The sequence below is a fragment of the Nycticebus coucang genome, chromosome 1 (genome assembly GCF_027406575.1).
Source record: "Nycticebus coucang isolate mNycCou1 chromosome 1, mNycCou1.pri, whole genome shotgun sequence".
Lineage (NCBI taxonomy): Eukaryota > Metazoa > Chordata > Mammalia > Primates > Lorisidae > Nycticebus > Nycticebus coucang.
The window spans coordinates 128,630,737-128,656,514 of record NC_069780.1 but is presented as its reverse complement, the minus strand read 5'-3'; the positions used below and the strand labels follow the sequence as shown (position 1 = coordinate 128,656,514).

Genomic DNA, 25,778 nt, shown 5'->3' with positions numbered 1-25,778 from the left:
CAATCTCTAAAATAGGACTCAGCCTGACAAGGTCATTAGAAACTATACTCATTGAAATTTCACACTGGTTCAGTTTCATGATCACCTGCTCATTCAACAAATAGGCACACTCTAGGCCAGTGTTGTTTTTTATCTCATGGCACACTTGAACCTATAGTTAAACTTCCATGGCACACTTAAAATTATGTTGATCAAAAAAAAGAGTAAGAAAAAGAATATACTTACTGTGCTTTGAAAATAATTAATGATCTTTAAAATTGTTCACAGCATACCTAAGATCCTCTCATGGCACACCAGTTAAAAATCAGTGCTGTAGGCATTGGGGATACCGTGAAAGGCAAAACGAGTTGTGGCCTCCATAGAGCTTATAGCCTAATGTCCAGCACAATATCTGTTACATAGCACAGGATGCATAAATCTTAGCAAAATTAAAAAGTAGAATTCCTCTGAAAATCCATAGCATGCTCATTTCCGAAATAACAATGGTGACTTTACATTGTCAATTAACACAAACTTTTTCTGTCATATACATGTGTAAATATGTGTACAGTGAAAATGAGTACAAATAGAAATTACAAGACAAAAGGGTGAGGAATTGACTTTTCAACTAACAATGAATAATTGATATCAACTAGTGGTATAAAAATATGATATCACCTACCCAACGATCACAGAAGATACTGTTCGTTTTCACAGCCCATGGAAATCAAAGGCTTTACTAAAGTGTGGCACTAACACATCCTAAAACAATACTCTTCAAAATTGGGATCAAACACCACACATGTTGGTTCACACCTGTAATCTCAGGAAGGAGGACTGCCTGAGGCCTGAAGTTTAAAGACAACCCTGGGCGACATAGTGAGACCCCGTGTCTAGAAAATTAAAAAATAAAAAAATAGCCAGACACGTTAACACATGCCTATAATCTCAGCTACTTGGGAGGCTGAGGCAGGAGGATTGCTTGAACACAGGAATTTGAGATTGCATTGTGTTATGAGGATACTGCCTCACTTAGCCTGGGTAACAGAGCGAGACCCTGTCTCAAAAAATAAAAATAAAACTAGGATCAATATCTTATTGATAATAGTCTAAACTTCATAAAAAAAAATTCAGACAATTCTTAAGAGTCTCCTGCTACAAAATGACCATTTACCATATAGGAAAATAGCCATTTTTCTTCTCGGCCAACTTGATGAACTTTCAGGCCAAACATTGTCCTAGGCTACTGTCTACTTCCATATTCACTTCAGAAAGATCAGGCTGGCAGGCGTTAGGGAAAATGTGAATCTACAAAATTGTATAAGATGTTGAATTATGTAGAATTATGTAGAATCCCAGTGTATGGGGCTACTCTATCATGAAAACTGCGTGAATAGTCTCAGCAGCCTATGGTGTGAATGTGATTTCTTCCAGGACTTCTTGGAGGAGCTGAAGCTGGTGGTGAGAGGCTCATTGTTCCAGGCGGCTGGTCTGCAAGACTGCTTCCTACAGCAGAGTGAGCCTCTGGCCACCCCGAGCCCAGGTGTGGTGAGCTCTTGGGCATTTTGCACACCTCCATCAACACAGACAAACCCCAAATGGACAGGGTTCCAGCAGAACGTATCTATAGAAACTAGGTTCTTATGAAAAGTCTGGGACAAGGAATACTTTCATTGCACTTTTATTTTTCTAACTCTTTTCTAAACTAATTAGCCAGTGGCATCATTATCTTTTTTTAGGTGAATCAGAGGAATTACCCCAAATTCAGATACCCTAACTTTTTGAATCATCTTGTCAAGGGGGATTCAAAAGAGGGATTCTCTGGGGAAGCATTTGCTTTTGAATCACTTAGAAATGACTGTCACTGGCTGAATACTCCTTGCCTTTTGCTGTTCCTACAGGCGACTTTAATCGTCAGTTCTTGGGTCAAATGACACAATTAAACCAACTTCTGGGAGAGGTGAAGGACCTTCTGAGACAGCAGGTAACCAATAGGACATGTCATCAGAAAAGCCCCCAGCAGCTGCCTGTGCAAGCTGGTGGAGCTGTGGGCCTGCCCAGACAGCGAGACAGGCTCCAAGCCAGACATCAGGGGTCCACACAGCCCCCCACCCCAGGGCTCTACTAGGAGGGCTCTGGAAATGGGGCCTGAGCTTAGGACAAATACACCATGGCTCCAAGCAGTGCAGGAACCACCAAGGGTGGTTCTACGTGTAAGTGTATTATGTTAGCTCTGCTGTAAGTGTGATCGGGACAGCTACCCAAGGATTCTTTCATTTCAGGATCATATCAGGCACTCCTTTTCAATCCTTTTTTCCCTCCTCCCATTTTTAAAGGTCAAAGAAACAACCTTTTTGCGAAACACCATAGCTGAATGCCAGGCTTGCGGTAAGTGCTTTTCTGGTAATTGGCTCATTTTGAGTCAGACAAAGCAGACGGGTGAAAGGCCTGAGGTTTCCACAGGTTCACCATGAAGCTGGAGGGAAGGGGAAAGCAAATTTCATTTTACATCCTGTATAGCTTCCGGATGGTGAATGAGCCTGTGCATTCCTGTTTTTCTCTAGGTCCGCTCACGTTTCAGTCTCCAACCCCAAGCACATTGGTGCCCCCAGCACCGCCCGCACCACCAACGCGTGCACCACGCCGGTGTGACTCCAACCCGTGTTTCCGAGGCATCCAGTGCATTGACACCAGAGATGGCTTCCAGTGCGGGCCCTGCCCTGAAGGATACACGGGAAATGGGATCACCTGTTCAGATGTTGATGAGGTAAACGTTCACCTTGACAGAGTAGGGGCTCCCTGAGTCTCCTCCCCACCCTCAGCACATGGGGAAAAAGCCAAGCTGATGAATAAGGGATGACTTGGGTTGTCCTCCAGGCTCCATAAAAACTACGTCCTTAGGACACCTTGGAGGACCCTGAGATGAGCAAGTGGCTGAAGGAGGCCTGACACCCATTCCTCCTCTCTGTTTCCAACTCTTCCCCTAGTCCATGTTGCTACGATGCTGAGATTTCTGCTTTACATCCCAACATCTGCATTGATTATTTCTCTTAAGCAGTCTATGTTACAATTTTGCTTTGTCCATGATTTTGCGAACATAGGAGAGGACTTTTGTAAAGGTATATTTCAGGGCTTATAATAGATTTCTTCAGGCTTCCTAGATAAAGGAGCAGAGGGGGCTCTCACACCAGCAAGTCCTGTTGGGGAGGCCTGGAACCCAGAGATGGAACCAGCAGGATCCAGCAAATATGAGCTGCTTGGCTGGCAGGGCCCCAGGAGAGACTTTTTCAAGGCCATAGTTAGCCAATCACTAGTCTGGTGGCAATTCGGTAACCATAGCAGGTAGCAAGGGTGCCACCAGGCCAGAGGAAGGCTGAAGGAGGAGCAGAGGGAGGTGCACACGGACACAACGGGCTCCCACAGGCTCGAAGCAGCACTTGGCTGCCTACCTTCCCCAGTAGTAAGCAATTAATATGGTCTCTAGTAATCCCTCAATTGGAGAAACATCTGTACACGTTTCACAGAACTGCATCTGGTTTTTATCTGGGAATTGGAATTTTCCTCTATTTGAAAGGACAGGAAGCAGTCATGATGTTTTTTACATTAGTTGAAGTGGTTAAAATTTAACAAAAAAGAAAAAGGATCAGAAGCAATCTCCAAGACTCCAAGAGCCTTAGAATAGCTGTGGACTTAAAAGGGGTGACGGCAGGCACAGACCCCCATGGCCACACCGTACTCAGGACACCCCCGCCAGCGTGGAAAGTACAGGTCTTTCCATTTGAGTAGGTGGCTTTTGTCTAAGTGGAGTCACCTAACAGCCAGCTGACAAGTGGTCTAGGGACATGGTCCTTTCACAGAGATTTGTGAATCCAGGTTAGAACACCAGGGAGCCTCTTGCATTGGGAGGTAGGCTGGTTAACATCAAGGACCCTTTCCACTTGGATAGGCCATTTTTCTGTGATGCTGCCAAGCCCGCTCCAAGGCAGCCTAGATTGTGTGGCTCTGGGATTCAATGGGTAACTAGGGAGTTAGAAGCCTTTATTTCCTTCTATCATTTTTTCCACCAAAGTATAGTTAAGTGACTAAACAAATATGTACAAATAGATGAATAAAATTTTGAGAGTGTTTATGTGGCTAAAGACTTTGAAATTTTTTTTTTTTTTTTTTTTTTTTTTGTCTGTAGTGCAAATACCATCCCTGCTACCCAGGCGTGCGCTGTGTGAACTTGTCTCCTGGCTTCAGATGTGATGCCTGCCCAGTAGGCTTCACAGGGCCCATGGTACAAGGTGTCGGGATCAATTTTGCCAAGTCAAACAAACAGGTGGGCTGAAGTTATGGTTTGCTTTTCATCTTAACAGAACAATTCTAGCTGTTTCCCACCTCTTCAGTATAACCCTTCACCTCCTGCATCAGCCAGGGCCATGTGGGGTGTCCCAGGGCACCTGTCACAGTGCCAGGTGAGCAGATTAGCACCTGCTCCAACTCATTTCTGAGTCTATATGAACAAGAAGTCTAGAAGGGAGGAAGCTATTTAGTGGGGTAATACTCATCACCAGAAAACAGTCATTTGGGGCAGTACTGACCATGTGGCATACTCTCAGACTTATTTTATTGATAGCCATTGAAAATTTTGTCCTATCAGTGTAACTGGCTTATTGTACCCTCAATGAATCCCCAACAATAAAAAAAAAAAAAAGAAAGAAAATTTTGTCCTGCAGAATAACTTGAGATTCAGGAAAACCAATAAAAGGTTTGAAAAATTAGGTCACTTTCACAAAGTCATTGTTGCCAATCAGAAACTCTCTTAGAGATGAGGGAATTTCAAGAGTAAAAATAATCCCCTGAAGCGACCTCCCCCTTTTCTTATATAAGCTATAAATTGCCATGAAGCACTTGAGTACTTCATGACAGTCTCCATTTATTTCCAAATGTTCTACTATATCCTGGTCATTATTTAACTGACTGACTTTGAAATTCTTTCTGATGTTTTCAGCCCTTGAAAATGGTTGGTCCATAAATATATTTTACTACCTTCGAGAAATTATTAGCGCTGAAGAAAGGTAGGGGTTCGTTATTTCCTAGCTGCTTATCAAAGGATTTCTAGAGGGCATGGTTTTTTATACTAGAAAAAGGAGGCAAGGAATGACAAGCCATTGGAGTGATGACCCAGCATTTTTCTTCTTTTCCTCTAAAGACAAAATCTCTAAGACCAAACCAAGGAAAACAGACAAAATGAAATAGAAGGAGCTTGCCGTGAGGTAGAAAGAAATACTTCCCAGTGGACTTCCAGCAACATGGTAGACCGAACTGAAGCAAAGGGAGCACCCATATTTTAATATATGCCAAGGGCAAAAGAAAGGAAAGGAAATGGTACAGGTTCCAGAAACATGGAACTCACAGCCAGAACTGTGAGTGGGCCAAGGCCACAGCAGCTTATGGGAGGCGGCAGCAAGGTCTGGGCTAAGGGGTGGGGAGCTGGGGTTCTAACATCTATGTGGGGTAGCATATTCAGTCTCAGAACTTCACAAAGACCTGCCATAAACCCAGGGGCCTTAAGAATTACCTTGACCATTACAAGGTGATAGAAAAACTGGATGAACCCTGAGAAACAACAAAGAAGCTTCACTTTAGCTTTAGGATGTGGCTGACAAAAATGACAATGACCATGACCACAACAAAGCAAAGCGTCAAGCTTGAACCACACGCAGTTTCGAGCTCCAGATCTATGTTACACGTATAATGCAGAAACACTAAGCCAAGACATTAAAGTAACCATCATCCCCAGAGCTCTGGTGAAAGTCAAAGGCATGTCACTATGGAAAGACTCCCAAATTCAGGGCCAATAGAAGGCCCATAAGCAAAATCCTGGCTACTACAGGTATGCTCATAAACACAAGTGCAGTGTATCTGAAGAAACTACCCTGAGGAAACATGTATATAAATATAAAATAAATTTAAAAGGATAAAGAGTTGGTGTACTCCCACTTAATGGGCACATTGTGGGCACACCTATGTGGCACACTCCTGGGGGCGGGACACAACTACAATAGGGACTATACCTAACAAGTGCAAACACTATAACCTAATTCTCTGTACCCTCACATTAACCTAAAGTTTTTTTTCAAGGGGGGGATTTTAAAAAAGGATAAATAGATAAAGGAAAGATTAAATACTGTAATTAAAGTATAGGGCAATGTGGAAAAAAGCAGATGAGTTTAGAGAAATAAATAAATAAATATGAGAAATAGTTAAATAAAACTTTTACAAATGGAAAATATAATCAGTGAACTTAAAAACTCAATAGATGGGGAAAACATATTAGACATGGCTAGCAGGAAATCCATAGGCTAGATAGCAGATCTAAGGAAATCATCCAGAATGCAGCACAGAGTGGCCGGGTGCGGTGGCTCACACCTGTAATCCTAGCACGCTGAGTGGCTGAGGCAGGTGGATTGCCTGAGCTCACAGGTTTGACATCAACATGAGCCAGAGCGAGACCCCATCTCTAAAAGTAGCCGGGCATTGTGGCGGGTAGTCCCAGCTACTTGGGAGGCTGAAGCAAGAAAACCGCTTGAGCCCAAGAGTTTGAGGTTGCCGTGAGCTGTGACTCACAGCACTCTACTGGGGGTGACTAACTGAGACTCTGTCTCAAAAAAAAAAAAAATATAGCACAGAGAAATGAAAATATAGAAAATGCAAATAAGCAGCTAAGAGTCAAAAGAAGATACTAATGAGTAAATTCAATATTCATCTAATTGTAGTTCCAAAGAAAGAGTAGAAAGGAATAGAGGGAGGCTTAGAATCTTTCAGAAATAAAGGTAGGAATCATCAGATGGAAGAGTTCATTGCATCTAAAGCTGGATAAAAACTTTCCTAACAAAAACGTTGTGAAATAGGTAAATTGTGCAAGTTGTGTTTTCTTCTAGACAATTTTAAGTCAATGAAGGCGATTATTATTTGCAATTAGATTAAGTATAAACTTTTCTGCACTAGGTTTGCACTGATATTGATGAGTGTCGAAACGGAGCGTGCGTTCTCAATTCTATCTGCATTAACACTTTGGTAAGTATTTCTCGCAGCTGTTATCAAAGCAGAACCAGTTAATAAAACAAGTATATGGTTTATAACCCCAAACATACATAGAACATATTGACATAATATATTTGGTTGGCAGAATAAGGGTAAGAATTTGTGCTAAAATAGTATTTAATATAAAAGTAATTTTGTGAGTTATTTTTATACAAGAATAATTTCATAAGTGCCAAGTTTTTTCTTTATCTTCTATCAAAGTGGCAATGTTGGGTTCTTAGATAACATTTGTTGAATAGAATGTTACCCCTTGTATTTTAAAATGATGAAGAGCTTAGTAGTATATATGAATAATTCAGTATTTTACCAGTGACTACAAGATCCCCAAATGGTAATCTTGATTTTCATAAAACAGCTCAAAAGCCATTTGTATTATATTAAGTTAAGGTGCTTAGCACTCAGGGTTGTCTATAACTTAAATGTTCAGATATGGGTCTTATTTCTAAATGTCCCTGTCAACTCTGTCCAAGATGAAAGATGTCACACAGTTAATTTGCTTAATTTTTTATCAACAAAAGAACAACTATATATGACTATTTCTAAGTTACCATATGTCTCCGGGAAAGTTATTTGATGCTTAGGTTCCTCATTTTCTTGTAAGTAAAAGTACTTTACCAATATCAAGTCATTTATTTTTATCCTTACAATGACCCTATGAACAGGTACTATTAAGTCTGTTTTACAATTGAAGAAACAGGCACAGAAATATAATAAGGCTAAGGTCACATCCTGTGAGACTTCCAGTCTGGCTGCAGAGCCTGAGTTCTTCACAATGCTACACTGTTTAGGAATATACAGACATTTAGTGCTCCTTCACCTTTTTTTTTTTTTAAGACAGTCTCATTCTGTCACCTAGGCTAAAGCTCAATCATCACTAGGTCTTCATAGCTAGTGCATAATGATGTCATCATACCTCACTGCAACCTCAAACTCCTGAGCTCAAGCAAACCTTCTGCCTCAGCCTCTCGAGCAGCTGGGACTATAGGCTCCTGCCACATGCCCAGCTAATTTTTCTATTTTTTGTAAAGACAGAGTCTTGCTGTTGTCCAGACTGGTCTCAAGTGATCCCACCTCAGCCTCCCAAAGTGCTAGGCTTACAGGCTTAAGCCACCATGTCTGGCTATTTCTTAGCTTTGCTCTGAGACATTGGTATGAAGATAATAAGTAAGCCACCCAGAGAGAAGGAATGTAGAGCCAGGCTAGCTAGTACTCCAGGGAGCCCCAGATGAAGGAGTAGGCAAAAGACAAGGAATACAACTGAAGAAGAGGAATGAGCTGGCAACATGTCCAGTGAGGCTGACAGATGGAGAAAGATCATTGGAAAGCATTGTCTGGACTTAACAATTAAGAGGTCTTGAGTGCTGGGAGGCCAAGGCAGGTGGATTGCTTGAGCTGAGGAATTCAAAACTAGCCTGAGCAAGATGAGACCCTGTCTCTACTAAAAATAGAGAAACTAGCTGGGCATTCCGGCAGGTGCCTGTAGTCCCAGCGATTCGGGAGGTTGAAGCATGAGGATCATGTGAGCCCAAGAGTTTGAGGTTGCTGTGAGCTGTGTATGACGCCATGGTACTCTACCTAGGGCAACAGAGGAAGACCCTGTCTCAAATTTTTTAAAAAAGGGAGGGAGGGCTGGGCTTAGTGGTTTACTCCTGTAATCCTAGCACTCTGGAAGGCCAAGGCAGGTGGATTGTTTGACCTCACAAGTTCGAGACCAACCTGAGCAAGAGCAAGACCCCATCTCTAAAAACTAGCGGGGCACTGTGGTGGGCACCTGTAGTCGCAGCTACTGGGAAGGCTGAAATAAGAGGATCACTTGAGCCCAAGAATTTTAGGTTACTGTGAGCTATGACACCACAGCACTCTACCCAAGGTGACAAAATAAGACGCTCCCCCACCCAAAAAAAGAGGTCTTAAATGACTAAAATCATTGAACTGTATACTTCTATGTAGGTATGTTTTATGATACGTAAATTTTATCTCCGTAAAGCTATAGAAGATGAATAAGTTCCCAGGATCTATGTACAGCATGGGTGATCACAGTTAATACACTGTATCATATACACAAATTTTGCCAAAAGAGTGGATCTTAAGTATTCTAGCAAAAAAAGAAGGTAACTATGTGAATGATGGATGTGTTAATTAACTATGGTAATCATCTCACAATGTATATGTACATCACATCATCACACGATGTGCTTTAAGTATATACAATTTTATTTGTCAATTATACCATAGTAGAGCTGAAAAACTAAGAATAAAAATAAGCATTTTAATTTCAAGCTGTTTAAAAAAGAAAGGGAGAGAGTTCCTGGCCAGTCCCAGGCGTGCTGTGGCAGTGCAGCTGACAGCCCGTTTACCAGGTTTCTCCATAGCAGCAGAATTCTCAGTGTGAGCCACCAGCATTTCTCTGAGAAATTCCTTTGTCATTCAATTGTAAAAGAGCCAAAAGAATAGAAGAAAACTAATAACTTGCATTTGAATCACATCATCTCCCTGCTCCCAGAGAAAACCTCTCACTCCACCTGCTGGGACATCATTGGAACTCCCAGCCTTTCCTCCCTGGCCACCACGTTGGAGCTGGTGAGCCAGCGCCATCATTTCACTGTCCAGCCTCCTTCTGCCCTCCCTTTTATCCTGTCACTGTCTGAGCACATGGAGTTTTCGCCAATATTCACAAGGTCTTGTACGACCAACATGTAAGCAGAGAGGCAAGCGTGGGTCTCACTGAGCTGGTCTTCTGAGCATGCGTGAAAACACGCAGAGGAACAGATCCTTGGCCTGTAGTTTTGGCCCCCAGTTCATCATCATTGTCCTTGCAGGGATCCTATCGCTGTGGGCCTTGTAAGCCAGGGTACACTGGTGACCAGGCAAGAGGGTGCAAAACCGAAAGAAACTGCAGAAATCCGGACCTGAACCCTTGCAGTGTGAATGCGCAGTGCATTGAAGAGAGGCAAGGGGACGTGACGTGCGTGGTGAGTTCTTCCTCAACTTGCTTTCTCCCTTTTCCACTTCTCTGGTGTGTTTTAAATGTCAAGTTAATGTGCGAGTACAAACATCTAGGTTACAGCGTTTGCGTTTGTTCGGTAGCTGTGTCCTGCACCCACGATGTGTGCCATATACCCTTACATTGTGCCTGTTGAGTGGGTGCACGCCAGTCCTCTGCAGTTTCTCCTTGTGTCCGGTAGAAGCACTCCACAGTCATAGCACTGCGGTCTGAATGTGCACGGACGGTACAGTAACGTGGGCAGCTGAGTTTGTGGGGTGTGGGGGAGCAGTCTGAAGTCCATCTAACCATCAGCTGCCTTCTCTCTCCCTCGTGCCCATGGGGTGACACCACCCACTTGGGGAGCCTGCAGTGCAGCCCCAGCCCATGACTTCCCGTGGAAAGGCCTAAGAAGCAGCGGTGGGGCAGGAGAAGGAGCCACCCTCTCTCCTTTCCTTCTATGGCCCCATCTACCTGTTTGCATCATTTACAAGCATACCCGCTGTCATTTCTGACTGTCCCCACCCTGCCACTCCCCGTGTTCTCTGGCCTATTATTCCCAGGGTGGGTCGCAGCGGAGAGTCAGGGACTGCCATAAATCCTCACAGAGAAACCTCCTGTCTCCCAGAGGGAAGTGGAAGGGGGTGGACGGTGCCCTTCTCTGTCCTTACCCCTGAGTCCAGGCAGGTCAGTGAAGGGTCGCACTGCCTGTGCGTTCTCTACCCTGGAGCTGGTCTCGGGAGGAGGTGGCTGGGAAGAGAGCAGAGCACCCTGGCCTGACACAGTTCACACCGAGCCTGTAGTGGGCCCCATATGAAGAAGGCTCAGCTCCACCCTCCATGCCCCCGAATCCTAGGGTCCAGAGTCTCAGGGATTGTAGGCCCTCACAAATCAGCAGACCCCCACTCCAGAGTCTGGGATTCCCAGGCCCCTGGGATCTCCTCTGAGCAGCTGGACAGACTCCAGGAGACCTTGTCCCTCTTGTTTATATCTCAAACCTAGACTTCTTTATCTTATGTGTGCAAAATTTTCTATGATAAGCATATCACTTTTGAGATTGGAAAAATAAGAGTCAAAAACAAGTAAAAAAATATGTAAATATAATAAAGTCAACCCTCCCTCATAACACAGATATTCTGTAACAAGGTCACTGTGAAGAAGTAGGCTGGCTTCAAGGGAGAAAACCCCCAACAATTTCCCTAATGCTTGTGATTGGGCGTGTTTATGACCAACACAGTCACGGAGAAGCAAGTGTATCTCTCTGTTTAAATCCTCATTTTCTATGAACATGACGACCCCCCTGGGATGCGGGCTCTTAATATGTTTTTGAATTTGTAATACGGCACAACGACAGATGGGAAAGGATTAATAAACTTGGTGTGACTACTAAAATAATTTAATCCACCAGAAAATGGCTCATTAAAACTGTATTTGTTCCTAGAGGAAATTTTTTCCTCATTAAAATGAGTCAAGGACCGTACCTCCCAGCAGAGCCTCCCAGGCCTTCTGCAGGGGCTGCTGGAGCAACAGAGCTGGACCAGGGGCGTCGGGAGGGGCCTCCCTGGAACTGCAGCTTCTCGAGCTCTGGTTCCAGAGGGCAAGCGCCCACGGCGGCCTGGGATGTCACTGCTCTGACAGCACCTTATTCTGATTAGAGAGGCCAGGAAATTTAACACGTGCTCATGTAAAGTTTGTCTTCTCTTGGCCCTCGCTCTGCTCCTCACATTACCTCCTCCTTCTGTCCTTTCACCTCCTGTCTCAGGTCAGCTTTTCCTCCCTCTGCGTTTCTGGTTCTCTGTCATTTTCTGGGTCCCCTGCTCCTGCCTTCCTTCCACAAGGCTCTGCCCACCCCTTGGGGGGTTGGGGGGGGGGACAGGAGTGGGAAGGAGAGTTTTCTATACACATTTCCCTTTGTAATTTTTGACCTTTGAACCATTAGATTATTCAAATACAATTAATTTTTAAATCCCTCCCAACAATGCTGTCTCTCTGGGCCTCCCCTGGGGATGTGCACCCAAGGAGCTGTGGCCCTGTCAGCCACCAGCCTCCCCGCCAGCTCCACTTCCTCTGATGGGCTTTCCTTTCACAGTGCGGAGTCGGCTGGGCTGGTGATGGCTACATCTGTGGAAAGGACGTGGACATTGACAGTTACCCCGACGAGCAGCTGCCGTGCTCTGCCAGGAACTGCAAGAAGGTAAGGGGGTCCGACTCTGCAGCTGTGCAAAGTCCCAGCTTTTGTGGGGGAGAAGTTCTGTTGCTCTCCTTTAAATTACATTTTTTAACTGGCTGCATCTCAAATAAAGCAAAACAGCCACTGACCATGAAGCCAAGCAGCAGTCCTTCAGTCTTGAGGCCAGAAATTGTTCTTGACTTAAGACCAATGTGGGATGTCACTCTGAGCTGTGTTTCTCCCTCAATTCCCCCCAGGACAACTGCAAGTATGTGCCAAATTCTGGCCAAGAAGATGCAGACGGAGATGGCATCGGGGACGCTTGTGATGAGGATGCTGATGGCGATGGCATCCTCAACGAGCAGGTGTTTGCTTAGCTGGGGGGTGGGGACTGTGAGTGGCCACATAGCAGGGAGGAGGGAGGAAAGCCTTGAAGTTAACTATTTATACGAACCACCTTAAACCTGAGTTTCCTTGCCTGCATTCCCATAGCACTGTGCCTTTTTACCCTGTGAGATTCACAAATGTTTAAAATATAAAAGTAACAAACTCGGGGCACTGGAGTTCTGACAACTCAGTGGTGGGGGACGTGGATTCAGTAAACATCTGAGTGAGGGATCTACCTGCTCTTCTCTCAGGATAACTGCATCCTGACTTACAATGTGGACCAGAGAAACAATGATAAAGATATCTTTGGGGACGCCTGTGATAACTGCGTCAATGTCATGAATAATGACCAGAAAGACACTGATGGGGATGGAAAAGGAGACGCCTGTGATGATGACATGGATGGAGATGGTCAGTTTGTCTTGAGATTCATTTGTCCTTTTGCCCTTGTTCTCTAAGAGTGGGAATAGAACTACTGCCTCCGGTCCTTCCTGCTCCGGTGACACACGGGGGACTGCATCTGGAGGGCCCACAGTGGATGTGTGTATGGAAGGAGAGTCCACAGCCCACTCCCCTACTTCAGTTTCAGGGGCTGTGTCATTGATCCCTTTGGGGTGTGTCTTTTTAGGGCACACGCCTTCCCCAACTACATCCACCCCACTCCCCACCACCCTCTTCAGAGGTGAGAGGAATTTCAGCAGGGCCACGGTCTGCACACACATCTGGACCCTGGAATGAGAATCCTTTCAGAAGCACCACCCCACCCCAAATGCACACACTGCCCTCCAGAATGCCCCTAAAACATGATCTCACCTTCAGTAAGTCTGACCGATGACCCAGAGCCTGTGGTGTGCTGGTAAACCAGCTCCGTGAAACCAAGCAAAGAAAGTCCCCCCAGCCCCGACACAGAACGTTTGCCACAGTGCAACTAGGCACTGGCACCATTGCTGATTTCAATATGACATTGTTGAACACAGAATTGAAAAGAGAGGGGACTCTCTGGGCCCAGCTCCAGCACAGCCCTGCCCAGAGCTATGGGGTCTCAGTCATCGTTCATATATCCATGAGAGCCTCCCTGTGCAGGGCCCACCCACCTGGCCCGTCGTGACCCCTCCTCTGGTTGCTGGCATGGCCCTTGACATCTTAAATTAGAATTCCTTGGATTGATGCCTCTGAGAGCTGTTCATTTTTAAGTCCCCCAGAATCCATCCTTTGAAGTTACTTCCTGATAACTGCTAAAAGGTGTAGTGCCCATGTGACGATGCCCTGGCAGGGGGAACGCCCCACATGCCTGAGCTCTACAGCACCTAGAAGTTCGTGACATTCTCCTGACCCAACGTAGCATTTCTTTCCCACAGGAATAAAAAACATTTTGGACAACTGCCCAAAAGTTCCCAATCGTGACCAACGGGACAGGGATGGTGATGGTGTGGGGGATGCCTGTGACAGCTGTCCTGATGTCAGCAACCCTAACCAGGTTAGTAGGGAACAGGGGAATTCAAGCCCGACACTGAACTTCCCCAGGCAAAACCCCATTTACACCCGTGTCTAGAAACACACCGAGCCCGTCAGATAGTTCTTTGCTGTTGCCACTTACCCAGCAGAGAGGAGAGAAACTACACCCGTTAGGCATGAAGATAATGGGATCATCCCTACAGGAGATCTGAGGACCTGGGACTAATACCCAGGCGGTTGAGTACCTACGAGGTTAGTAACATGAGCTTTATCATGCCCCAAACAAGTCTTTTATGCTGAAAAGAAAATGGAACATGGAAATTAACCATTGGGAGACCATGTCCCTTTAGTTCTCAAACCTCTACATAGCCCACGTATGGCCATTTCCGATTGAGTTCAGTGACGTGTCTTGTTTCCCTTCTCACTCCCCCTCCCAGTCTGGATAATTGAGTGTGATATGTCATTTATTTTCAGATCCCCGAGAGAGGGGAGTCTTGGTTGCCTTCTGTGACTCACTTACCATTCTGGCTTAATTCCAAATTGCAGAAGCAAAGCACTATCAATTTGCCTTATCTCCCCATGCCTGTGACCGGCTCCCTTCTGAGCCACATCTCCACCTGCCACCATGCCACCCCTGTCCAATCAGCTCATCTGGTGTGTGGGCAGCCCATCCATGTAGCTTGATATTTCAGAAGACTTTTTGAAAATTCAGCATTGTGCCTACACCAATATGGTGTTGTCCTTTTGCGGTTTTGCACCACCCCAGTTCCAGAGAAATAATTCCTGAAATCCTAGTAAGGAGAGGCCAGGTCTGCTGTCTCTGGAACATTCTTACATGCAGGCCCAGGGATAAATAACAACATATATTATTCTCTTTCAGTCTGATGTGGATAATGATCTTGTTGGGGACTCCTGTGACACCAATCAGGACAGGTATGACACATCTCCCAGCTGCAGGGAGTCAGCAAAATCCAAAGAGAGTTTTAAACTTTCAGGGCCTTCTCCCGCCACATCCCATGCTTGGGGATCTCTCTGGGCAGATGGAAGGACAATGGTCCTGCCTCTGCTTAGGGTTACCATGAAAGTTCTCCCGAAAGTTCCATGTAGGGCCTGATGGTGTCTGGTCGTCACTAGGCATGCCAGCAAATGGAATCTATTTCAGGAGGCCAATGGAGCGTTATGCTTCACAGACAGGCTCTGGAGTGAGACTCCTAGATGAGATCTCATGTCCTGGGGTTGTGCCTGTGGCTCAAGAAGTAGGGCGCCGGCCCCATATACCAAAGGTGGTGGGTTCAAACCCAGCCCCGGCCAAAAACTGCAACAAAAAAAATAAAAAATAAATAAATAAAATAAACAGAAATCTCATGTCCTCCTCTTACAAGCTGGCTAACTCTTAGGAAAATAACTACGCTGTGCCTTAATTCTGACATCTGTAAAATGGTTTATCTAGCTCACTGGTCTGTCATGAAGATTGAGTTAATCCACAAAAAGTATTTATTATGCTGTTTGTTATTTATGTAGCACTCAGTCAATATTCACTCTTTTATTATTCTGTTCTTTCAGTTCAGGAAAACATCACCATCTTCCCAAAATAGAATGCTGTCAGTTTGCAGAGGAATCACTGTTATTTCATTGTCCTTGAAGTTTTTCATTCAGTTGCCCTTATTCCAGTGGAATTGTTCTATGCAAGTGAATTTTGTCAGCCCTCCTAGCCCAGCAAGATGAAGTCTCACATTAAGACACAAGGTTGGAACATACTGTGTAGGAACATCCCCAGAAACACAGACCTGTGCCGCTCGGCCCTCTCTGTACCTGCAGCCCAAGGCCGTATATTCTTTCATCTCCATAGCACATTCTTAGAGAGGCAGCCAGGACAGGGATGAGAGGGAAAGGATTCTAAAAGCAAAGCAGGAAAAGATGTAGCTTTTCGTTTAAGGCCTGGATCAGCGGTTGCCCTGCAGAAACCAGTTCTCGGCCCAAACCTTACTCAAAAGTCCCATCTCCTTCATTATGCTCTATGTCCCTGCTCCAAAGTGTGTAGTCGGCCCATGATGTCCACAGACAATTGGTTCCAGGACCCCTGGAGATACCAAAATCCACAGATGTTCAAGTCCCTTTTATAGAACAGTGTAGCATTGCATGTAACCTCTGCGCATCCTCCTGTATACTTTAAATAGCTCCAGAGCACTTAACACCTAATATAATGTAAATGCTATGTACGTAGTTGTTGTACTGTGCTTTTTATTTGTATTTTTATTGTTGTATCATTATTTTTTATTGAGGTTTTCTCCAAATATATTTTCTCTGTGGATATGGAGCTGTGGATACATGGGGCTAACTGTACTAGCTGAGTGAACGTAAATGTATTTCCCTGAGAGTTCCAACTTCTCCCTCTGCAAGAGGGAGATAATTAAAGACACCTCACAGGTTATAATGAAAATGCAAAGTAATGTAGGGAAAGCTCCCAGCACAGCACCGGCTCTCAGGTGACCTGCAGAAAACACTGGCTATGTTATTACTGGTATCACAACACGGAGGGACATGTCAATGACAGTCTGGCATGGAATATCTCTGTCCCCTTCTGAGGGGAAGGTGTGACTGGTGCCCTGACGACTGCCCTCCATGGTGCATGTCAAGAACATTCCCAGTGGCAGGTCACCCTGCACCCTGTTTGCCATCGACAGTAATTTCTAAGATAGCCTGTCCCTCCAGCCTTGAGATAGTTTCCTAAAACAAATGACTCATTCTCCATTTTAATTCCTACAAACTTGAGCTTTGGGGAGAAGGACAGGAACTGCTTTTTTTTTTTTTTTTGTATAAAAATGTTCAGGGCTATAAAGAATAGCTGCTAATAGAAATAGCTCAGTCTTGTGTTCTATAAAGCAGCCCTGCTGTGTGAATAGGAATTCTGCTGTTTGAGCTGTATCATCTGCTGGTCCAGGTTGTCCTCACTTTCTCTGGGCCCCTGTGTCCCCTTGTACCCATCTGGAAGGTGTGGCCTGGAGGGCAGGGTTTGGTCCCCAGCTTCCCTCCTCTGCACTCTCCTAGAGGGTGTAGGGACAGTGCCTGACCCCAGACAGGCTGCACGTGGAACAGTGTTAGATAGTAGAGTCAAAAGTTGAAGGTGCTGCAACTTTCTTAGCTGCAAAGAAACAGGCTAAGTAGAGTTAATAGCAGGGATTTATTAAGACCAACTGCAAGCAGACAGGCTGCCACTGAAAATTGCAACAGCGTCCAGTTGGGGTAAGGGAACTCTTTTTACAGGTTGAGTCCTGTTTGATGAACATCCTGGCACCAGTCAGGCAGTGATATATGTGCAGTTCAGGACATGGTGAGGGTGCCAGGCAAAACTCAGTAACTCTGAATGTGGTATAAAAGACCAAAGGCCTTATGAAAGGTCGGAGAGTTATCCACTGAAGATCTACAACCCGGAAGGAATATTTAACAGAACCAGAAGAAACAGGGTATGTCCTGTTTTGTGGCTGAGGAATGTCTACACCCAGCAGAGGTAGAGAAAGACAAGTCCCATTCTATTTCCTTACTGAGTGTTTAAACCCACCAGAGGTAGAGACTTAATGAGCATCTAGACCTCCTGGCTACCTGAAGTAGAAAAGACGAACAAACAGCACAGGAGTGTTTGCTTTGACCCGAGCAGCCGCAGTGGTCTCTGTAGCCTCAGGGAGGCCTCTGGGCGCAGGCAAGACTTTCATCTTCAGGGGGCCCTTCCTCCTGGAGAGTCAGTGGACAGAGGAGGAGCGTTCTGAGCAGCCCCTAGACCAGCACTGAGCCCAGCCTGCATGGCCCCTCTCAGGAAGGGGTGGCCTTTTTTCTCTGCTGTTCTCCCCACAGCAGTCAGGTCTGAGTCCTCGCTGGGTCCACCGGCCAGGGATAGTGACAGCAACACCACAGAAAGCACAGTGGGGCCTCCTGAGAGTCAGGTACATAGGAAGTGCTTTTGCATGCATTAATTTTTAATATGTCCGGCACAGTGGCTCACCCTGTAATCCTAGCACTTTGGGAGGCCAAAGGGAGTGGACTGCTTGAGCTCAAGAGTTTGAGACCAGCCTGAGCAAGAGCAAGACCCATCTCTACTAAAAATAGAAAAACTAGCAAGGTGTGGTAGTACAAGCCTATAGTCCCAGCTACTGAAAAGGCTGAGGGAAGAAAATCTTTCTTTTTTGTTTTGTTTTGTTTTGTTTTGTTTTGAAACAGAATCTCGCTTTGTTGCCCCTAATAGTGTATCATGGCATCACAGCTCACAGTAACCTCAAACTCTTGGGCTCAAGTGATTCTCTTGCCTCAGCCTCCCAAGTAGCTGGGACTATAGGTGCCCACCACAACACTCAGCTATATTTAGAGATGAAAGGTTGCTCTGGCTCAGGCTGGTCTGGAACTCGTGAGCTTAGGCAATTCACCACCTGGGCCTCCCAGAATGCTAGGATTACAGGCGTGATCCACCGCGCCTGGCCTACAATAGGATTTCTTGAGTCTAAGAATTGGAGGTTGCTATGAGCTATGATGCCAGAGCACTCTACCTGGGTGACAAATTGAGGCTCTGTCTCAAAAAAAAAAAAAAAAATTGATATGCAAACCATGCAGTCTTCATAACAACCCTATTAGGTAGGTGCAAACATTTATCCCCATTTTAGCAATTAGTACACCGAGCCATTGAGAAAGAGGTCATGGGTCATGCCTGGGGTCACACGCTGGTCAGGGCCCGAGCCAGGATTTACACCGAGGCACTCTGGTTCCACTGCCCCTCACCCTCTTCCAAACGTCACACATCCTCTGAGCTGGGTGTCATCTGCCAGTTCCCAGGAACTGATAGGGGCCTGTGGTCATAAATACAGAAATAGACCCTTATCTTCTTGAGTAGGAAATGACTCACTTGTCTCAAGAGGTTAAGGAAGTGGGAAAACTGTCTCTGAGGCCCATTAGACACCCTTATCTAAGGAAAAGACCCCAGTGGGTTTGATTTTTTTTTTTAAAGGAAAAAACCAAGCCTAGTAAGAGACCTCAACCTCCTCTTCCTGAGAACGGATGCTTCCCTACTGAATGAACAAACAGTGCAGGAGTGTTTGCTCTGACCTGAGCAGCCGCGAGTGGTCTCTGTAACCTCAGGGAGGCCTCTGGGCACAGGCAAGGTGATCCCAACCACCTCTCCTTTCATCTGCAGTGATGGAGATGGGCACCAGGACAGCTCGGACAACTGCCCCACCGTCATTAACAGTGCCCAGCTGGACACCGATAAGGATGGAATTGGTGATGAGTGTGACGATGATGACGACAACGATGGCATCCCAGACCTGGTGCCCCCTGGACCAGACAACTGCCGGCTGGTCCCCAACCCAGCCCAGGAAGATAGCAACAGTAAGCAGCTCAGCCCCTCCCTGGGCTGGGCAGCTCCCCCAGGCTTCCATCCACCTGGGGATGCACCTCTCGCCGGGCATCTACCAGCTTCTCTGCCTGGCTGAGCTTGTGTGGACGGTAGACATCTGGTGGAAACCAGCCTTTCACTCCCTCACAGCTGAGCTGCTTTGCATCTTTCTGAGCAGCCACATGCCACAGCTCAGTCCCCAAAGGCCTTGGGGGCACTGCTCCTCTGTCTTGCTTGCTCGCTCCACTGGGAGTCCCAGAAAAGGAGCAGGGGGAGGGAATGGCACAGACCGGGCTCCCTTGCCTGCGAGGCCAGGCAGATACGGCAATGTGCACCAAGCCGGCTGTGGAAGGCAGGAGGGGTGGGCACTACAGGGACGGGGAGAAAGCGTGCCCAGCACAGAGACGCAGATGCTTCAGTGCCATCGTGGCAGTTGAACAAAACATGCTTGTGGGCCACTCAGCCTAGGGGCCACCAGAAGTTACCGTCTAGAGAGATACTCTGGTAACAATAATAATTTCTCTGCCTTTTATACCTTGTAGTCTAAAAAGTGCTGTAGGTATGTGAGGAAGGTCAGGCTTATGATCCACCACTTAGTGAATCCAAGTGTCTGTAACAAGAATTTCCTGGGGGCGGAATGGGGAGCAGCTGTTCAAATGGGTCTCATAAGACTCTCTGGGTGTCCTCCGTGGGCTGGGCTGGCCTGGTCACCCATCACAAGGACCCCAGGACAGGGTGCAGGGCCAGCAGACAAGACTGATCTTAGCACCCCTCTCGTAGCACTGGTTGAAAATCACAGCCCAGGCTGTGGGAGCCCAAGCCCAAGCTCTTCTGTTCCTCGCCAGCCCCTGTCTGTGATGAGGAGTGGTTGGACACAGGCTCTACTGAGCCTCCGCCCCATCTCACCCCACTCAGGTGATGGCGTGGGAGACATCTGTGAGACTGACTTCGATCAGGACCAGGTCATTGATCGGATCGACGTCTGCCCGGAGAATGCAGAGGTCACCCTGACCGACTTCAGGGCCTACCAGACTGTAGTCCTGGATCCCGAAGGGGATGCCCAGATTGATCCCAACTGGGTGGTCCTAAATCAGGTGAGTGCCACACAAAGGGCAACAGCTCAGCTTTGCCTCTCAACACAGGCGCTCCTGATAGCCACAGGTAACATTTAGAGGGTGCTGACCACGGGCCAGGCACTGTTCACATCAGTCCTTCCTCAATAACCCTGTGACACGGTTTCTCTTATTCTGCCCATTCTACAGATGAGGAAATAGTCTTACAAGCTTTAAGTTTGCTCATGGTAGCATAGCAGCAAGCAGCTGAGATGCCTGGAATTGGGACCCAGGCAGTCTGAGCCCAGTGCCCATGCTCCTCACCTCTCCAGCAGACTGCCCGCTGCCCACACTGTGCGTTGGGTAACTGAGAAAGGCAGGCACAGGAGGCCTGGCAGACTTCCCAGACAGCAAGCCACAGTCAGTGAAGTGTGTGTTGTGTGTTCCCCTGTGTGAGTTTATCGAATCAGCTTAAGTGGCAGTCTTAGAAATTATTTCTATTCAACTTTTGAGATTTTTTTTTTTCAAACCTTCTTTTACAAGTTTGCTCTGAGTACATAACAAGATAGAGCAACTTCTCAGTAATGAAATCCTTACGTGGAAGTCAGACCTCATTGACCACTCAACCCATAGTGCCTGAGGTTCTGGGCTTCCCCGAGTTTGCTTGGCCCCCTCTAAGAGTATTCTGACCTCCCTCAACTCTCTCTGCAGGGCATGGAGATCGTGCAGACCATGAACAGCGACCCTGGCCTGGCAGTGGGTATGTCCAGGGCCTCGGTTCCCACGTGTGTAGAGGTCTTCCAGCTATTGGTATGGCTTGTCTGTATTTCTCATCTGATCTGATCTCAACAGGGTACACAGCTTTTAATGGCGTTGACTTCGAAGGCACCTTCCATGTAAACACCCAGACAGATGATGACTATGCAGGCTTTATCTTTGGCTATCAAGACAGCTCCAGCTTCTACGTGGTCATGTGGAAGCAGACGGAGCAGACGTATTGGCAAGCCACCCCGTTCCGGGCGGTGGCAGAACCTGGCATTCAGCTCAAGGTATTGGTGGTTGGAAGTCACTCATCTGTCTTCTGGGCTGTTCACCCTCCTTTTAAAGTCTGTGTTCTCCTCTATGGCACTTAATCTAAGAAACGGATGTGGTCAAGTGAGGAAACAGTAGAGCTGACCCAAGGCCTTGCCTTCTTTCCTATGTACCAGCTACATTCTCACCACTGGTGGTGGGAATTGCAACCCGAGTAGGGTCACGGGGAGGAAGGTTTGGAGTGCATCTTCAAGCATGCTGGAAACTAATACTATGTCTTGCCACTGAGGCCAGCTTTGTACTGGAAGGCTGACAGTCCTTTTCATGGGAACTTTCATTGGGCAAAATTGGGGAGCAGTGGATTTACAGAAGGAAAAACACAGTGGAGTATTAGCCAATAAAAGGTTGGGGGTCACCTCAATAGAAATGACACGTAAATGTTTATGGTTTTGTTCAACTCCAAGGCAGCCAGTTTGTAACCACTGTTAATTGAGCACCACTATCTTGCTCAGATCCAGGATGCAGGAAGGGTGGTCTCTGTGTCCTGCCCTAAAACCTTGCCCATGTCATTGTCCAGGCTGTGAAGTCTAAGACAGGTCCAGGGGAGCATCTCCGGAACTCCTTGTGGCACACAGGGGACACCAGTGACCAGGTCAGGCTGCTGTGGAAGGACTCCAGGAACGTGGGCTGGAAGGACAAGGTGTCCTACCGCTGGTTCCTGCAGCACAGGCCCCAGGTGGGCTACATCAGGTAGGCGGAGGACCCATCTCCTCACCTTGCACTAGAAGCAAAGCACATACTCCATTCTGCATCCCCGAGCCTGCACTCTCTGGAGCAGTCCTGACCTAGGAAGGGCCTCAAGGACACGCCAGGGTTTCCATGACTGGACTAGGTGCCCAGAAAAGCACTGGGGAAGAAAACACCCACCTGGACAGTTGGGCCAAAGTGGGGCTAGAAGGGCCTTTGGAGGAAGGATCCAGTTTGGGGGGTTGGTACACTTGAATGGTGGTGCCTTTCTGCCGTGCTCTGCAGAGAAGCCTGAGCGTGAACACACTGACCCACGTGAGGGAGGTAAGAACTTCTTCCCCACCCCCTCCCCTGTCACCGGGAAGTCACTTGTTAGTGCATAATTCACACTGAAGGCACTAAGTCCCTTACAGCCTGTCTTCCCCAGAGATCACAAACTCCACAAGGGCAGCGTCGTGCCTGATTTTATCTCCGTCTCTCCAGGGTCTTGCACAACGCCTGACAACACGGCACAGGCTGAACTGAGCCTCAGAAGGCCTCTGTAATCTGCCTCCTTAGAGGACTTTTCTTTTTTTAAGTAGTCTCAGGAGTTAGGATGGCTTACGGCTACAACTTTGAAATTTAGACGCTTACTACTTCTTCATTTTCCAGATTTGCACTCAGCACCCAAGTAATACCTTTAGGGAGGAGTACCCACTGCGTTCTCCTCAGGGCGGGTGGTAGCCTGGTGGGAAAAGAAAGCCATGAAAGGGCTGCGCCTGTGGCTCAAAGGAGTAGGGCACCAGCCCATATGCCGGAGCTGGTGGGTTCAAACCCAGCCCCAGTCAAAAACTGCAAAAAAAAAAAAAAAAAAGAAAGAAAGAAAGCTGTGATGGCTAATTCCTGTTTCTTTCTTCTTTGTGACATTATGTCACAGGTACCCTGCCTCAGAGTAAGGTGATCGTGTTTTCCACCCTGTGAAGGCTAATACCCTTTGTTTATAACAAATGTTTTGAAATGCCTCCTATTTTGTCCCAGAATGAAATTATAGAAAATATAACCTACCCACCTATTTAGAAAACCAGCCCAAGCCCTAATAATAGAGAAATAAGAATAAATTAATTTACAACAAAATAATGTAAATACTTGGACCCAACTACACCCAAAGATGAGATAGACACTTGTACCTGTACTTAGAATCACTCTGAAGATGACATTCAAATACAGATTTCTTGCGACAGTGACTTAATGTTACAATGGCATTGCTGATGGTGATATGAATTTCCAAAATGGTGTACATTCAAAGTATTAGAATGTTAATTTTAAAACAAAACAAAGTATTGAGTAGTTTCTCGATTTACCCTGGAAAATTAAGTTTATAGTAAAATTAGTGCAGAATATACTTGATGTTCACACTAAAAGGGAGTTAGTTCTGGGCCCCAGTAGTCATGAACAGGCTGCTCACCGATCCAGCTATCCGGAGGACACTCCAATCACGTATGAGACACCAGCTAAGCTTTGATCGTTCTCTGCAGGGCATTGTAAGCCATCCAGCATCCCTGGCTTCTGTCATTCAGTGCTGCTCTGACAACCCAAAGTACCCCAGACTTCTAAAACCCTGCTTAGGGAGTGCTGTCTTCTGTTGGTAATCACTGCTCTGAGATTCCACCACCTGATACGAATCAGACCAAAGGAAAAGCAGAAGTTTCAAAGCACGATATTAGCCAGAAGACTCAAAGCCTCCCGTTCACGACATCAGGCTGTTCCTTTTTTACTTATCAGCTACTACCTGTCAAGTTTGATTGTGTGTCCAACATTGCCTTAGGCCTTTTAGAAGACAGGCACTCACAGTCCCCGCCCTCAGAGACTTCCAATCTAGGAGGGAAGGAGGCACAGCTAGAACACAACCCAAGTCCATGTGGAATGGTGTATAGAACGGAATACAGGTGCAGGTGTGTGAGAAGTGGGATCCGGGGGCCCCCCCATGGGTGCTTCACCCAGGGTTGTGTTGTCTGCAGGGTGCGATTTTATGAAGGCACTGAGCTGGTAGCTGACTCTGGGGTCACCATAGACACCACAATGCGTGGAGGCCGACTTGGTGTCTTCTGCTTCTCTCAAGAAAATATCATCTGGTCCAACCTCAAGTATCGCTGCAATGGTAACGTGCATTCCTATTGGACAGGAATACCACCTTATTTTATAGCACAGTTCCCCCCGCCCCAAAGCCCAACGCTCACACCACATATTCATTAAAACCTGATAGTCCCTGTATAACAGAAGTAAAAGCTAGATCTCATTTTCCCTGTTTTATTATATGTGGAAATTGGGATCCATTGGGTTTAACTGCATAGTTTAAGGTTTGGGGTTCAGTGAAGAATTCAGTCAGGTTTAATTTACAGGCAGCCTTTATTTTCATATGCACATAAATATGATCATAGTCAAAATCCAATCCGCCTGCTGATTCTCCTTAGGCCTGCGAATGAGCACTCCTGGGCTTTAAGCCAACAATTTGCAAAGCAGCCTGAAGTAGAAAATGGCTGCGGGGACCTTGTGGGCCTCCTGGGCAGGCTGACGGTGCCCCCTACAGGCTGCCTGCATAATGCATGCAAGGGACCAGGATTCCAGGGTGGAGGGAGCCCCCCTAACCTTACCTGTTGTTCTTGCAGACACCATCCCAGAGGACTTCCAAGAGTTTCAAACCCAGAATTTCGATCGCTTGGATAATTAAACCAGGGAAGCAATTCGTACCTGCTCTTCCAAACACTAAAACCATATATTTTTTAACTTCCTATAATTTTCTTTATATATACTGTGGCTTTCTTTTACCAGCCCAAATATGTCAGAACTTTTTATATGAATGTGGCAATAAAGGAGAAGAGAGAATTTTTAAGATCTGTGTAACTCGGACCTTGCTTATGTGTGGCTCAGGCTTCAATGGTGTGTGTTGTGCTCTGAAGGATCCACTGGCACGTGATCCTTTCTTCCTCAAACTGGGTAGTCATGGAGCATATGCGCGAATCAAGCCAATGTCCCATGTGGGTCACGCCCATTAGCTCTCTACACAAAGCCTAGCAGTCAAGTCCTCACCTTAACAGCCTCCTTATTCTGGGTAAGTGGCCTCAGAAATGCATGCTCAGGGGGCACCTTCCCTAGAAAGAATTTTTCTGACCAATCCTGAGGCAGAGTTGTCCAGTTCATTCTGATACCCACCCCCACCTTCCACAAGCTTTTATTCTGGCACCTTCAACATTAAATTTTAAGCTTATTTATAGATTTGGCTCCCCCTAGTGGGATGCAAGCTTATTGCAAATAAAGGATCCTGTCTTACTGTAAAGTCAATGTCCCACGTACCTGGAATGTATTAGATATTCAGTAAGTGCTGAGTGAATTAATGAAGAACGAATGCCTCTTAAGTCTAAGGACAACAGAGTGTATACAGGTCACATAAGCCCTCCCACCCCTCCAAAGTCTGCTCACAACCCATGCTGTAACTATGGCGTTACCAGTAGCTGCATGCACAGGGCAGAA

The 25,778-nt window shown here is 46.4% G+C and overlaps 1 protein-coding gene across 1 annotated transcript in view; it reads left to right on the top strand.

Annotated features, from left to right (window-relative positions):
* The window catches only part of THBS4 (thrombospondin 4), a 52,293-nt gene extending 27,153 nt beyond the window's left edge, over nt 1-25,140 (top strand). Inside the window, exons 4-22 of the mRNA XM_053587646.1 lie at nt 1,414-1,522; nt 1,881-1,963; nt 2,316-2,367; nt 2,544-2,746; nt 4,163-4,300; nt 6,973-7,041; nt 9,888-10,040; nt 12,141-12,245; nt 12,479-12,586; nt 12,860-13,019; nt 13,967-14,085; nt 14,944-14,996; nt 19,240-19,433; nt 20,356-20,534; nt 21,204-21,252; nt 21,345-21,541; nt 22,102-22,274; nt 24,269-24,408; nt 24,917-25,140. Of these exons, the coding sequence (XP_053443621.1) occupies nt 1,414-1,522; nt 1,881-1,963; nt 2,316-2,367; nt 2,544-2,746; nt 4,163-4,300; nt 6,973-7,041; nt 9,888-10,040; nt 12,141-12,245; nt 12,479-12,586; nt 12,860-13,019; nt 13,967-14,085; nt 14,944-14,996; nt 19,240-19,433; nt 20,356-20,534; nt 21,204-21,252; nt 21,345-21,541; nt 22,102-22,274; nt 24,269-24,408; nt 24,917-24,978 (2,346 nt within the window). The 3' untranslated portion in view covers nt 24,979-25,140. The remainder of the gene's footprint in view (nt 1-1,413; nt 1,523-1,880; nt 1,964-2,315; nt 2,368-2,543; nt 2,747-4,162; nt 4,301-6,972; nt 7,042-9,887; nt 10,041-12,140; nt 12,246-12,478; nt 12,587-12,859; nt 13,020-13,966; nt 14,086-14,943; nt 14,997-19,239; nt 19,434-20,355; nt 20,535-21,203; nt 21,253-21,344; nt 21,542-22,101; nt 22,275-24,268; nt 24,409-24,916) is intronic.
* Nucleotides 25,141-25,778: the final 638 nt, after the last annotated feature.